The 14,522-nt window shown below is 40.3% G+C and overlaps 1 protein-coding gene across 5 annotated transcripts in view; it reads left to right on the top strand.

The window, feature by feature from the left end:
- Window positions 1–14,522, top strand: part of KCNH7 (potassium voltage-gated channel subfamily H member 7) — a 467,074-nt gene that overhangs the window by 245,201 nt on the left and 207,351 nt on the right. For all 5 annotated transcript variants that reach the window (XM_056533460.1, XM_056533458.1, XM_056533456.1 and 2 more), the window contains exon 3: window positions 4,583–4,738. In XM_056533460.1, the coding sequence (XP_056389435.1) occupies window positions 4,583–4,738 (156 nt within the window). The remainder of the gene's footprint in view (window positions 1–4,582; window positions 4,739–14,522) is intronic.

Genomic DNA, 14,522 nt, shown 5'->3' with positions numbered 1-14,522 from the left:
GGGCACCGTTTCGTGCAGGGGAGAAGCTTTACATTCCTGGGAAGAGTCGGGGCACCGTGGAAGAGATCACAGGGGTTCTGACCATTATCCTTTGGATAGGAGATAAGTTGCCATGCACCACAGTTCTCCTTTAACCTAAATATGCCCTAACTACAAGTATCATAACCCAATAGCTCTAGGGTCCTTCAATCGAACTTGGGCATCTATGTCACAGTATACCCTTGGGATACAACCATAGGTGACTCCCACTTTGCTTTCTCTTTACTTTGATCATGGCATACAAGGGGTTAAACAATGAAGTTGAGGCATTTCTCTGATCTCCGTTGTCAGAGCAGGGCATCAAATTTGTATTACAGCCACGGTCCTGCACTTAGTTATACAAGCACGGTGGCAGTGCCCACACGTTCGGAGCACACAGGTCCTCTTACTCGTGCTGTAATGTTACAGTGCAGGTTCTCAAGGGGTTAACCATAAGGAAAGTGTTCTTGGCTGTAATACCCCAATAAAAATGATATTCCGATTGACTGTTCTGATACATGAGACGGATTGTGTTTTGTCTTCTCCCGTTCACTGCTTTCCTGATAAATCATTGTGTTTTTCTTGTTTTTTTATTTTTTTATACTTTTTATCCTGGGAATGTAAACAAACAATAGAAAGCCATTTATAAATGCTGACGCCTGCACAAACCAGAAAATATCACGGCTGTATGTTCAGATGAAAAATCCCCTCTCCGCTAAGACAGCTTTATAGGACATTATTCATTAGCCTAAAGACTGCTATTCTCTCCATGGTGAAAGCTATAGCATCTATTTAATAAGTCTGAGCCGGCCGAGCTGCCTATCCTACAGCACGGCTATTTTTAGTATTTTTTGTGGAACAATCCTAAATTGCTTATTTTCTGTTTACTAAAGTCATTTTGTTTGTTTCCATGGAAACTAAAGAGAGTGCCGCGGTGTAACCGTTTCAGGAGATGGTTTGAAGATACAATGGATAAAACTTGAACGTTAGATCATAACAAACCAATGAGCCGTACTATAGGAGAGGAAGTCACCGGCTGCTAGAGGGGGAGAGACTGTGGGAAACACATTTTGGTTTTAATGTTTTTTTAACTAAACTTTTTATAACTATAACACAAAGAGAAAGAACAGGGAAGGATGATTTCATTTGGTAGCAATGTTCACTTGGTTTTGGTTTTTGGGACTGTTAAAAATTATCTGTGAGGTATTCTCAATATACACTATCACTGCTGAATATTATGTGTTGAATATATATATATATATATATATATATATATATATATATATATATTAAGATTATACAAACCACGTGTTCAAGTTACCAGTTGTCAAGAATATCACATTATGGTTTATATACAGCTCCTATGTCAGTATAATGCTATTTAAGAATGGTCACATAGCTTCGTCAAGACTTCAGAGAAGTACCATATTTGTAAGCTAGTAGTATCCAATCAGGAAAGAATATATCCATGAGATTATATATACACCCACAAGTTAAATGTATATTTAGCCAACCCACAAGGAGGAAATATAAAAACCATATTTGTATATTTCTGAATAGTAGACACAGGATCAATTAGGATAAACACGCCCTCATTTATAAAGGACACACCTTCAATCATCATAGACACGCCCATCATTTGAGCATAAGTGGCTCCAGAGAGAAGGGTTGTGAGAGGGAGAAACAGACAACGTTCTCCAGGAAGTCCTGTACAGCTCTCCAGGATAAAGCACAAGGAGGATGGCGGCTGGAGGAAGCTAACAGAGGCGCCATCTTAAAAGGACAGTTTAATATGGATCCACCACGCTGGATGAAGTACTTACATTATTTACTTATGCTAAGGACTACCTTTACATGGAGATTTCTTGTTTTATGTACTGTCTGCCATGATGTCAAGAAGATTACAATAAATGTATGTTTTTGTACAAAGAGCTCACTCTCTCCATGGTCAGACTGGGATATAATTTAGCGTTCCGGTTATATTTGACAGGGACACAAGTCCATTAATTTTATTGTTCCCAATAGACAAAGAAGTAGACGGCACTATCAATCTCCCCCATATATATATATATATATATATATATATATATATATATATATATAATTAATCCAGGATTGCATCCAGGACTTCAGCCAGCAAAGGTGACAGCATGAACCCGTACAAATAATCAATTTTCAGATATGAAAGAAATAAATGGTGTCCCTCACCACTGAATCGATTAACATAGGTGTTTACTCAGAATACTACACAAAACGTTATGTGCATCTCCTGTCACTTCCTCTGGAGCCCTCCCATACTGGATCCTCCCATTTCTCGCCACTCCCTTGACCATCAGTGATGAGTGCCTCCAGTTATTTTCTTCTTATCTGAAGACCATTCTGATTATTCCCTCGTTTTAACTGTTTTCCATGACCCTTGGGCCCATTCTTCATCCTTCTCTCCCATCAATTCAGTCCTCTATAAGTTTTTACCAGTCTTTTTTAGTTTATATCTATGGTGCATGTGTGCTTGGGCTTTGGCATTCCAGTTTGTGTGAGTCATTGGTAAAAGCTAACCTCCCTCACTATAAAGTGGGGTTTTACACAGTCATGTGGTTGTTGCTTCATGATTTCTAATAATAAGGATATTTGGTGATTCTTTGCTATTATCAGTTTTCGGGCAACACTGTTCGAGAAAGTAGGTCATTGTAGATAATACAACTACTTTATGTATGGATTGTGCAATTAAGCTCCAGTATATTCAGATGTTGTAATATATATATATATATATATATATATATATATATATATATATATATGAACTCCTGCAGCTTTTAGAAAGGATTAGATGTTAAATGTTTTGGTTGATTTATAAGTGGCCAGGGTTTGAAAAGAAAAATACTAGTAATGCTTACCTGCCTGATATATTTGACACTGCCATTCCACTTCCTGGTCATCATCTCAACACAATGAAGTGCCATTGAGACAGGTGAGCAGAGGGGACCAGGCATTGTCAGAACAGCAATGGTGGGAGATAACCCATAAATGATAATTTTATTACTTATGTTTCTTGAATCTCTGAGTTTGTTCAGGGTTTAAGGCATCCAGAAGGATATTCAAATTCCATATGTCTACTCTAGTTAGCTAATTTTACAGGCTTCACTCAAGTATGATTTTTTCTGAAGTATATGACGCCTGTTATAAGTCTGATCGGTGGTAGTCTGTCCTCTTCAATCCCCATCAAACACTTGTACAGGTCAGTTTCACTCTTAGGATTCTATAGACTAGAGTTATACATGCAATTATTCTCTAGTGAAAGAAAAGGGAATTATGGAGTCGTCTAGCTGAGAAGTCTATTTTTATATACCCTATTAAAGACTAATAAAGTAATGCAAGATCACTGTGGAACATTTGATTTTCCTTTTGGTGAAACTGAAGGGAAATGTATCATAAGACAGCCAAATTTTAAAGAGTTTACAGCTGGTCTTTGGGGTTTCAGTAGGGGGACGCTTTGGAGGAGATTTACTACGTGCAGTGTTTTGGTGTGCCGCATGTAAGTAAAGCTTCGCCCATATTCAGTCTGCTGGATTTACTAAGTGGTGTATGCCTCTTTGTACATCCAGCCTTTCCGTAGCAGCCATTTCGGCTATCACTCAAATATACACCACATATTAAGGTAGCTTGGGTGTTGCAACTCAGCCTAGAGTTGCACGTGAAGAAGGCAATCTCTCGGTACGCCCGTCCATGCACGGTTGAGCCCCATTCCAGCCTCCTTCATTAGCACGAGTGGCATAAATGCCCCAAAGTCCCAGAAATTGTGAATTTTAAGCAAACACCTTTATCACCAACAAAAAACCTATACTCGCCTGTCCCCACCCCCCTGCCACTACCGTTCTAATGCTGCTCGTTTGTCGGGTCTTCCTGCTTCCTATGACTTCCATTTGATGGATCCTTCTCTCACAGAACATACATGTTGTCTTTACTACTGGCTTAGATTTTTTTTTTCCCTCCATTATTTTTTTTTAGCACGCCAATCTTTCAGATACAGTAGGCAGACATTAAATCCGAGTCAGATGAAAAATCCCTTACCTTCATAAAGCTTTTTTTTGTAAGTTACTTATAAACTACGGGGAATTTGCACTGTCTATTAATTCACTAATCAATACAAGAAGATTAACCATTACACATTAAAGATGAAGCTAAAAGTAGAAGCTCCAGAACTTTTAATTAAGAATTACAGTAATTATATTTCTAACTTTCTATTAAACCCGGCATGCAAATTAGGATCTTACTGCTCGGTGCACAGCAGTGGGGACAGTTCATATCGGAATTACTCAGAATTCTTCTGTTCACGCTTATAGTTCAGTGGAACCATTTATATGTATTCTTGTATTTGTAGTCTTTCCCCCTTTTAGTAACAGGGTTGAGAAAAATTACGCCATGAAATATACCCATATACGACTTCTTATTCTCCAGTAGCAGTTGTAACATAATGTATCTAATGGTAATGACCTTGAAAATTAAAAAGTGAATATTATTGTTTGTTAAAATATACTGAATTCTAATAGTTCTTTTCTTTTTTCAGGAACAACGTTCATCTGCAGCACACATGTCATACCAGTAAAGAACCAGGAAGGTGTAGCAATGATGTTTATCATGAATTTCGAGCATGTGACAAAGGATGAAAGTCCGGGTTCCCCGGATAAATTAAGCCAAATTCTTCCAATCAAAGCAGAAAACCGTAAGTTAATAACAAAATATAATTTTTTACATGATGTTGCCTGATACAGCAACATGAGAAGTATACAAATACCGTATACAGTATGCTCAGGAAAGTCACGCATGCTCTAAAATACCAGATGACAATTCCATTTAAGGGACAACTGCAAAGAACGCCTGTTGCTCTGGAGGAACCACCTTGCTGCGCTTTTAGCGGATTTCAATAAGCAAATGCTTTGTGTATGCTGTGGGGTGAAAATATATGCAAACAGATTTCTAGCACCTGACAAGTAAATGTTTGTGCCCCTTTATGAATTTATGGATTTAATAAGCTTAGCTAGAAAATGTCTTAAGGGTGCGTTCACACGCTATTACTAGCAGAGGGTTTCCCGCTGCCGGAATCCCGCTGTGAGTTACGCTACCATTCACTTGAATGGGTCCGCGGACAGTCCGCAAATCTGACACTATTGTGGACTGTCTGTGGGCCCATTTAAATCAATGGTAGCGTAATTCGCAGCGGGATTCCCACAGTGGGCAACCCGCTGCTAGTAATAGCGTGTGAGCGCACCCTAAAGGGGTATTCCGGCTTTATACATCTTATCCTCTATCCAAATGATAGGGGAATGCATCCCCCCCCCCCTCCCAGTCATCTGGTGCACAGAGTGAACTTTGCTTCGTGCCTGATGACAGGAGATGCAGGAGCTGGCGTCACGCCCCGCCCCCTCAATGCAAGTCTATGGGAGGAGCACGGCGGATAAGATATCTAAGTGCGGAGTACCCCTTCAAATAGCTTATTAGTTTCCACACACCTTCATGGTGGTCTTCTCAAGAAGACCCTTTTTTTATCCTGTGGTGGTGCTGAAGGAAAGCTGAACACTTGCTGCCAGGTTGCTGCACAAGTTACATCTGATTTTTGTGGGGCTCAGCAGTGGAACACTATGATCACTTTATGAATTTCAGAAGTCTTATAACATTAAGGGAATGTCTAAAGTGGACAGTATATTTAATATACTAATGGAAATATAGAGTTCCAGTAAACTATAGATAATTATATTGGAAGTGCATGTTTGCATTTTTCAATTATTCAACAACTTTTTTTATGCATTCATAAAGTCCTTGTTTGCATTTACCATTCTTCTAGTTTTTATCATTTTGCACTTTGGAGATTAACCTATTTACAGTATGCACTTTTTTTTCTTGGTAAGAGTGAAGGCTCGGCAAGACACACATGTGGGTTCTTTGTTCTTTACGCTTCCAGTCATCATTTGCATTTTATATCTAGCAGTCAAAATTATTTCCAAGTGAATGTGAACTGCTGATCGGGCACTTTTTCATTGTCACACACGTCTATGCATATGACATTTTCTTTTCTCTTGACCTATAATATACAACTAATTGGTAAAGATAAATGAAATGGTTAAAGAGAATGTTATTCAGCTCACCCGGGAGTTGTGCGGTGCACGGCAGTCCCCTATTACCAGAAAAGGATGTTTGGGCTAGCACTACATATTAAAATTCCATTTAATTATAAATCCCTTAAAAGTCCGAAATTATAAATAGCCACATTAAAACAGGGCATGCCCAGCAGGAAAAAACACAGGAGAAACACACAACTCTAACGCGTTTTTGGATCTATAGGCCCTTACTCATTGCATGAGATGCAACCATTGCAATGAGTTTGTACAGTTTCTTAGGAAAATATAAGAAACTTTGGGATCATCTCAGTAGTCCCACAATTTGTTTGTTGCTGCTGGAGTTTGAGATCCCATTCCAAATGTTACTGTTGGGTCCTAGTAATTATTGCTATGCAATGCATCTGTGTCTACTATGCAGAGGTGAAAAGGGAAACCCTACGTCCCAATGCAACAATTTTAACTGCTATTATAATGCTGGTGTCTTCTTATTTGACCTAAGGGCCTTTGGGCCCCCTCAGGGCTTGGGTGTGACTGTTTCTACTGCCCCCCTCTGTTGCTACAGTTTGCCACAAGGAACAATCAAAGGGGTGAATTTACAAAAAGTGACGCTAAGTAGTTTTCCCCTCTTTTATTTGGGGCGGTGGTTTGGTGCCATTGCACTGTAGTTATCAAAGTGTCTCACATCATTTGAAAACTATGGTGCAATGGTACCAAACGACCCCCCCCCCCCCCCCCCAAAAAAAAAAAAAAAAAAGGATGGAAACAAATCACGTAACAACTCCTCTCCCCAGTCAAACATTTTTTTGGATGTTTTCCGTCAATCTCTCAAGTGTGGTCTGCCTTGGCATGTATTTGCGCCTTGGCAGACCTTTTTGCACCAAAAAACAAAGCTACTAAGTTAAAAAAGACGCTACTAAGTAAACCGAAAGTCTTCTAATCTAGAGCACTCTCAGGTTTTGCTCTAAATCAAACTTTGGAATGGATTGGCACAAAATGTGCCTGTGCCATACACATGCGACAAATTTAGAACAAAAAAAAAAAGCTTCTTAAATGAATGATAAATTCTCCCCAAGGACTCTATTGGACTGAGAAAGTCGGAATATCCTGTGTATGAGCAGTGGTAACAGCAGTCTCTGTTGCAGTTACATAAATGACATAAAGGTCTTTTCACCTGCTCATCTACAAAGTATGCAGCATAGCATGACCTAAACGTAATGTTTGATCAGAAAATCACCTTTTGTTTAAATCAAGTTTTTATTGGTAATGTGTTTTTTTTCTCTCTATACTATTGTCTATATTTTAAACCATTCCTGAAATCTTGACACAGGTATAGAGATAAGACAATAGATGAAGCCAACAGCTCGGCCTCCCCCTCCTCCTCGAATGACATTTGCAAAGGTCACAAAGCATGTCCAGTAGTGTTTGCCATTCATTTAAGTTGGACATGTCCTGCCTATTGTTTCCTATGTCCATGGAACCTTCACTATATATAGCAGGGTAACAGTCTTCGTGGCTGTGATCATTAAAGGGATACTCCACCCCTAGACATCTTATCCCCCTATCCAAAGGATAGAGGATAAGATGTCTGATCACGGGGGTCCCGCCGCTGGGGACCCCCACTATCTTCTTGCTGCACCCGGCGTTCATTTAGAGCTTCGGGTGCAGCGCCGGGGGCTTGTGATGTCACAGCCAAGCCCCTTGTGACATCAGGGTCACGCCCCCTCAATGCAAGTCTATGGAAGGGGTCGTGACGACAGTAGGCCTCCCCTACACTTGCATTGAGGGGGACGTGGCTGTGATATCACGAGCCTCCCGCCCGGCATTGCCAGTCATCCGGTTTGCTCCATGCACTGGATGTCTGGGGTGCCACAGTGGAGTACCCCTTTAATAGTTGTCACCCAAATTCTATGGCTTGTGTATCCAGATCAGACAGAAGACATAACATATTAGGAACTGCTGTATCATTTTGTTTCCTTCTAAACAGCAATGTCTGGAATAACTGCCCGTTGTTTGTCTCTGTAGGTAAACAGAAAGCTCGAATCCTCTAAGACCATGTAAATGTTTGCAGATTCTAGGTTGAAATCCTTAAACATATAAATCCGGAGGCCGCAGCTGAATGTGTACATGTTGGTGACATTGTAAACATCACACTACAGTCACAACGCAGGAATAGCAGCTTACTGACCTTGTGCAGGAGACGCGATTTCATTGTTATGGGGATGTATCTTCCACGATAATACTTCACCAGAAATAAAGAGCGTAAACAAACAGTATGAGGACCTGCGACCTCCATGAACACAACGCCAGTTTACAAAACATTATAACAAATGGATGTTATTTTGCTACCTGCAGCGCCAACGTTTGTGCCCATGTGTCTATTTTGCTAGACTAAAACTAGCTGTACACAAGGGAATTCAGAACACTTAAAGGGGTATTCCACCCCCCTAGATGTCTGATCGCGGGGGTCCTGCTTCTGCTCGTTTACAGCATCGGGTGCAGTGCCAGAGGCTTGTGACGCACATTCACTCCCAACTCTTGATGTCACAGCCACGCCCCCTCAATGCAAGTCTATGGGAGGGGGCGTGACAGCCGACACGCCCCCTCCCATAGACTTGCATTGAGGGGGCGTGGCTGTGACGTAACGAGCCTCTTCCCCGAATCACCAGTCATCTAGCATGGAGCGAAGTTCGCTCTGTGCACCGGATGTAAGAGGTGCCGCAGCCAAGAACACAGGGGTCCCCAGCAGCAGGACTCCTGCGATCAGACATCACTCTCCTTAAGATGTCTAGGGGCAGAGTACCCCTTTAAATGGGCACTGTCAGAATCCCAAACTTTTTATTTGTTTTACATTTTGGCAAAACATTAACCTTTCTAATATATGTCATTTTAAAAAGGTATCTCCTTTTTTATAGAAATCATGGCCTTTAAAAAAAACACTGGCCCCCATATCATCCAGAACATAATCCCAGCTGAAGCAAAGGCAGGGACAAAGTCCAGTAAGTGAAGGCGGGACTAGCACTCCTCTGTGCTCACTCCTGTCCTGTCTATCAGACTCTATCTGGCTCAGTGCTTGCCTCAGACATGCCTCTTCCTGAGCAGTGGGTGTCAGAATGAGGGAGCAGCAGAACAGAGGGATTTGTGAGCCAAATACAGAAGCTGGACACATAAAAGAGACATGTAAAACATCTGCACGACTTAGTGAGTAACATATAGAAGCAGGTTTTCTTTTTCTGTGATATGACAGGTACTCTAGAAATAAATAAAACTACACCATTTTCCTATATACTGTGATTTTTATCAAGTCCTTAAAGTATTTCACCATTGCAGTTCTTACGGAAGGAGTCATGTGTCTCCCTGAAGAGACTATCAAGCTCACATTGGGGGTCTAAGGCTACGTTCACAGTACAGAATTTCCGTGCTGAAAAATTCTGCTTGGAAATTCTGGTGCAGCAGTCTCCCATTGTTTTCAATGGGATTCTGCCTCTATGTGCACACTGCTGAAAATCAAATTCTGTACTCGACTGAAAGAATCAACGTTATTCTTTTGGCAGAATCGGCTTTAATACGCATTGCCATCACTGATCATGGGGCACATCAGAGCAGTCTTGAATCAGTTGCCATACTTTACTTCTTACAACTATAGGGACCATTCACTTTCCAGAACAATGTCTTGTCCCTCCAGCTATTGCCTGTGTGTGTCTCTGTATCAAGATAAAATACAGGAAGTGAGGGCGGGACAAGCATCGCTCGGTGCAGGCTCCTAGCTTGTCAATCATCCTGCTGTGTGAGCCGGGAGTGTTTCACAGAGCCTCGCTTGTCATCTCTGAGGAGTGAGGAAGGAAGTTCCCACATGAGATGTGAGGGCAAAAAATGGAATGTTCCCTCCTCCTCAGTGAACTGCGTGCAGTGTGAGCCACATAAACAAATGAATTAGGAGCCATAAAAACCTGATTACAGTGACATGATCAAAATTAGTTGAGGAGTAAACCGGGAGCATTTCTTAAAGATTATTGTCCAAATTAAAACTAGAGAGCAAGCACTTAGGGTATCGGATTAGGTATTGGGGACATTTTCACGAGAACTTGTGCATATGTCCAGTATCGGCAAACATACTGATACCAATATTGTTATCCAGAAATCTCTACCCACTAACAAACCTGCCTTTCATCCCATAAAAAGGACTTACCAAACGTCACAGTCTTACCAGGGATTTTAACTCTTTCTGGATTTCCCATATCTGAAACATATATCTCACTCTCTTTGTGTAGTGCAGTGTTTCCCAACCAGGGTGCCTCCAGCTGTTGCAAAACTACAACTCCCAGCATGCTGGGAGTTGTAGTTTTGCAACAGCTGGAGGCACCCTGGTTGGAATACACTGGTGTAGTGCATATAAATTCCCTTAGACAGTGAGACAAGCTTCCTTTACTCTCTCTTTGCAGGCAATACTGACAGCCGCTGCATTATAAATGTATACGAATGACAGTTCGGATATCAAAGACTATCTAAAAAACTAAAAAGTAAAACTATCACAGAGATAAAAGGCTCAGTTGTAACCTGATGACACTTCAGTGATTTCTGATGATTTTCGGAAAAGAAAATGATCCTTAGATTGTTTTGAGGGTTTGAGAGCAGAAGTGATCGCATCCTGTATTGTACGGAGGGTTCTTGTCTTTTATTGCCTGTGAAAGACATTGATTAGAGCCAGGCTCATCTCTGTGGCAGACTCTCTATTAAAGCTCCAGTGAATACCATCTGGTCATACAGAATTAGTAAATGATGCCCTCGGGGGTCACCAAAATGTTTTCTTTTCAATGATTTGGTGAATACCCCCCCAACCCCCCCCCCCCCCCCCCCCAGTGTATTGGATTTTGACGCCGCCTTTTAAATAGTAAAAATGACATCTCTGAAGGCTGCATCTCAACTACTGCAAACAGTCAATGCCTACAGCTCAGAACATCACCACTATAGTATTATTCCTTGTTATGTCACTTTAAAGGGATACTCCGGTGGAAAAAAAAAATTTCAATCAACAGGTGCCAGAAAGTTAGACAAATTTGTAAATGACTTCTCTTAAAAAATCTTAATCCTTCCAATACTTATCAGCTGCTGTATACTACAGAGAAAGTTCTTTTCTTTTTGAATTTCTTTTCTGTCTAACCACGGTGCTCTCTGCTGACACCTCTGTCCATGTCAGGAACTGTTCAGAGTAGGAGCAAATCCCCATAGCAAGACTCTCCTGCTCTGGACAGTTCCTGACATGGACAGAGGTGTCAACAGAGAGCACTGTGGTCATACAGAAAAGAAATTCAAAAAGAAAGGAACTTGCTGTGGAGCATACAGCAGCTGATAAGTACTGGAGGGATTAAGATTTTTAAAAGGAAATAATTTACAAATCTGTTTAACTTTCTGGTACCAGTTGATTTGTAAATTGCTTCTATTTAAAAATCTTAATCCTTCCAGTACTTATAAGCTGCTGTATGCTACACCAGAGGAAGCTGTGTAATTCTTTTCTGTCTGACCACAGTGCTCTCTGCTGACACCTCTGTCTGTGTCAGGAACTGTCCAGAGTACAGACAAATCCCCATAGAAAACCTCTCCTCCTCTGGACAGTTCCTGACAGAGGTGTCAGCAGAGAGCACTGTGGTCAGACAGAAAAGAACTACTCAACTTCCTCTGGTTGAGCATACAGCAGCTGACAAGTACTGGAAGAATTAAGATTTTTAAATAGAAGTAATTTACAAATCTGTATAACTTAATGGAACCAGTTGACTTAAAAAAAAAAATTCCACTGGAGTACCCCTTTAACGCCTTAACGACGCAGGACGTATATTTACGTCCTGCGCCGGCTCCCGCGATATGAAGCGGGATCGCGCCGCGATCCCACATCATATCGCGTCGGTCCCGGCACTCATCAACGGCCGGGACCCGCGGCTAATACCACACATCGCTGATCGGGGCGATGTGCGGTATTAACCCTTTAGAAGCGGCGGTCAAAGCTGACCGCCGCTTCTAAAGTGAAAGTGAAAGTGACCCGGCTGCTCAGTTGGGCTGTTCGGGACCTCTGCGGTGAAATCGCGGCTTCCCGAACAGCTTGCAGGACACCAGTAGGGCCCTTATCTGCCTCCTCGGTGTCCGATCGGCGAATGACTGCTCCGTGCCTGAGATCCAGGCAGGAGCAGTCAAGCGCCGATAACACTGATCACAGGCGTGTTAATACACGCCTGTGATCTGTGTAAAAGATCAGTGTGTGCAGTGTTATAGGTCCCTATGGGACCTATAACACTTTAAAAAAAAGTGAAAAAAGTGTTAATAAAGGTCATTTAACCCCTTCCCTAATAAAAGTTTGAATCACCCCCCCCCCCCCCCTTTCCCATAAAAAAATAAAACAGTGTAAAAAAATATATATATAAATAAACATATGTGGTATCGCCGCGTGCGTAAATATCCGAACTATAAAAATATAGCATTAATTAAACTGCATGGTCAATGGCGTACGCGCAAAAAAATTCCAAAGTCCAAAAAAGCGTATTTTTGGTCACTTTTTATACCATTAAAAAATGAATAAAAAGTGATCAAAAAGTCAGATCAAAACAAAAATCAAACCGATAAAAACTTCAGATCACGGCGCAAAAAATGAGTCCTCATACCGCCCTGTACGTGGAAAAATAAAAAAGTTATAGGGTTTCAGAAGATGACATTTTTAAACGTATAAATTTTCCTGCATATAGTTATGATTTTTTCCAGAAGTACGACAAAATCAAACCTATATAAGTAGGGTATCATTTTAACCGTATGGACCTACAGAATAATGATAAGGTGTAATTTTTACCAAAATATGCACTACGTAGAAATGGAAGCCCCCAAAATTACAAAATGGTGTTTTTTCTTCGACCTTGTCGCACAATAATTTTTTTTCCGTTTCGCCGTGCATTTTGGGGTAAAATGACTAATGTCACTGCAAAGTAGAATTGGCGACGCAAAAAATAAGGCATAATATGGATTTTTAGGTGGAAAATTGAAAGGGTTATGATTTTTAAAAGGTAAGGAGGAAAAAACGAAAGTGCAAAAACTGAAAAACCCTGAGTCCTTAAGGGGTTAACAACTATTTCTGGATTTTGGTTTTCTCCTCCTCACTTTCAAAAAGCCACACATCCACCCACAGAGCCATATGTAGGCTTGTTTTCTTTTTTGTGGGACCACTTTGTAATGATACCTCTAATCTTACCATATACAGTATGAACAGCTTCTAATATTGTGCCCAGAGCAGCACAGGTGCTGTAGACAGCTCATCGCTGGACAATAAGAATAGCTTAGAGCCAATCTGCCTGGAAGGCTGAGTCAACCTGTCCCTCAGATGGGAGTTGTACTCTGGAAGGCTACACCCTCTAAAAAGCTATGTGACAAATTGTGAGTTGTATAAGGTAACACATTTAAAGTTTAGTTTTATCGGGTGGCCAGTAGTAAGCCACTTGTATAGTGAGGGCACGTTAAAGTGTTTAGTTAGTGCTGAATGAGGAGGATTTGTTTTGTTTTGTCCCAGTGTGAGCATGACTGTGATGGAAAAGGCAGGAGAAGCCCTGTCATTTAAACTGACTGTGTCTCAGACTACTGTCTACTGCCATGTGCCCCTCTCTACAGAGCTAAACACCCACAACTGTTACAACCATCCAGCTCTGTCTGTACACCTATAAATGACACTGAGGGCTATGTATGAAGGAATTTACACAATTTTTTTGACTGTGTTTTGTCGCTATTTTCTTTATTTGTTGCTTTTTGCAACAAACAGTTGCTCCAAATGTTTTAGAACATTATCACTGATTTGACGGTGTTAGTCGTGATTTTAGTTGAAATCATGACTTGGTTTGGAATTCGTTAAAGAGGTACTCCGGTGCAAAACTTTTTTTTTTTTTTTTTTTAAATCAACTGGTGCCAGAAAGTTAAACAGATTTGTAAGTTAGGAAATACAAACAGAAAATTTGCACGGACCTTCCAGGATAGTGTATATGATTTTATATATATATATATATATATATATATATATATATATATATATATATATATTGTATATTGTAGATACTGTATATAAATATGTAAAATAGATTTCTGGGTCGTGCTTCAATGATAATTCGATTATTTTATTAAAATATAATAATATGCAATACGTTACTCCACACAGGGCCCATGTGAGAAGAACACATAAAATATAAAATGCAAGCAATCTTACAAAATAAATATAAATAGATCAATCACTGGTATATATATATATATATATATATATATACATATATATATATATATACATATATATATATATATATATATATATATATATATATATATATATGGCTTAATAGATGCATACGATGCCTATATTCTATGTAGCTGAAATCC

The sequence above is a fragment of the Hyla sarda genome, chromosome 8 (genome assembly GCF_029499605.1).
Source record: "Hyla sarda isolate aHylSar1 chromosome 8, aHylSar1.hap1, whole genome shotgun sequence".
Lineage (NCBI taxonomy): Eukaryota > Metazoa > Chordata > Amphibia > Anura > Hylidae > Hyla > Hyla sarda.
Note: the sequence above shows the minus strand (reverse complement) of the source record. Positions and strands in the feature narration are given on the sequence as shown.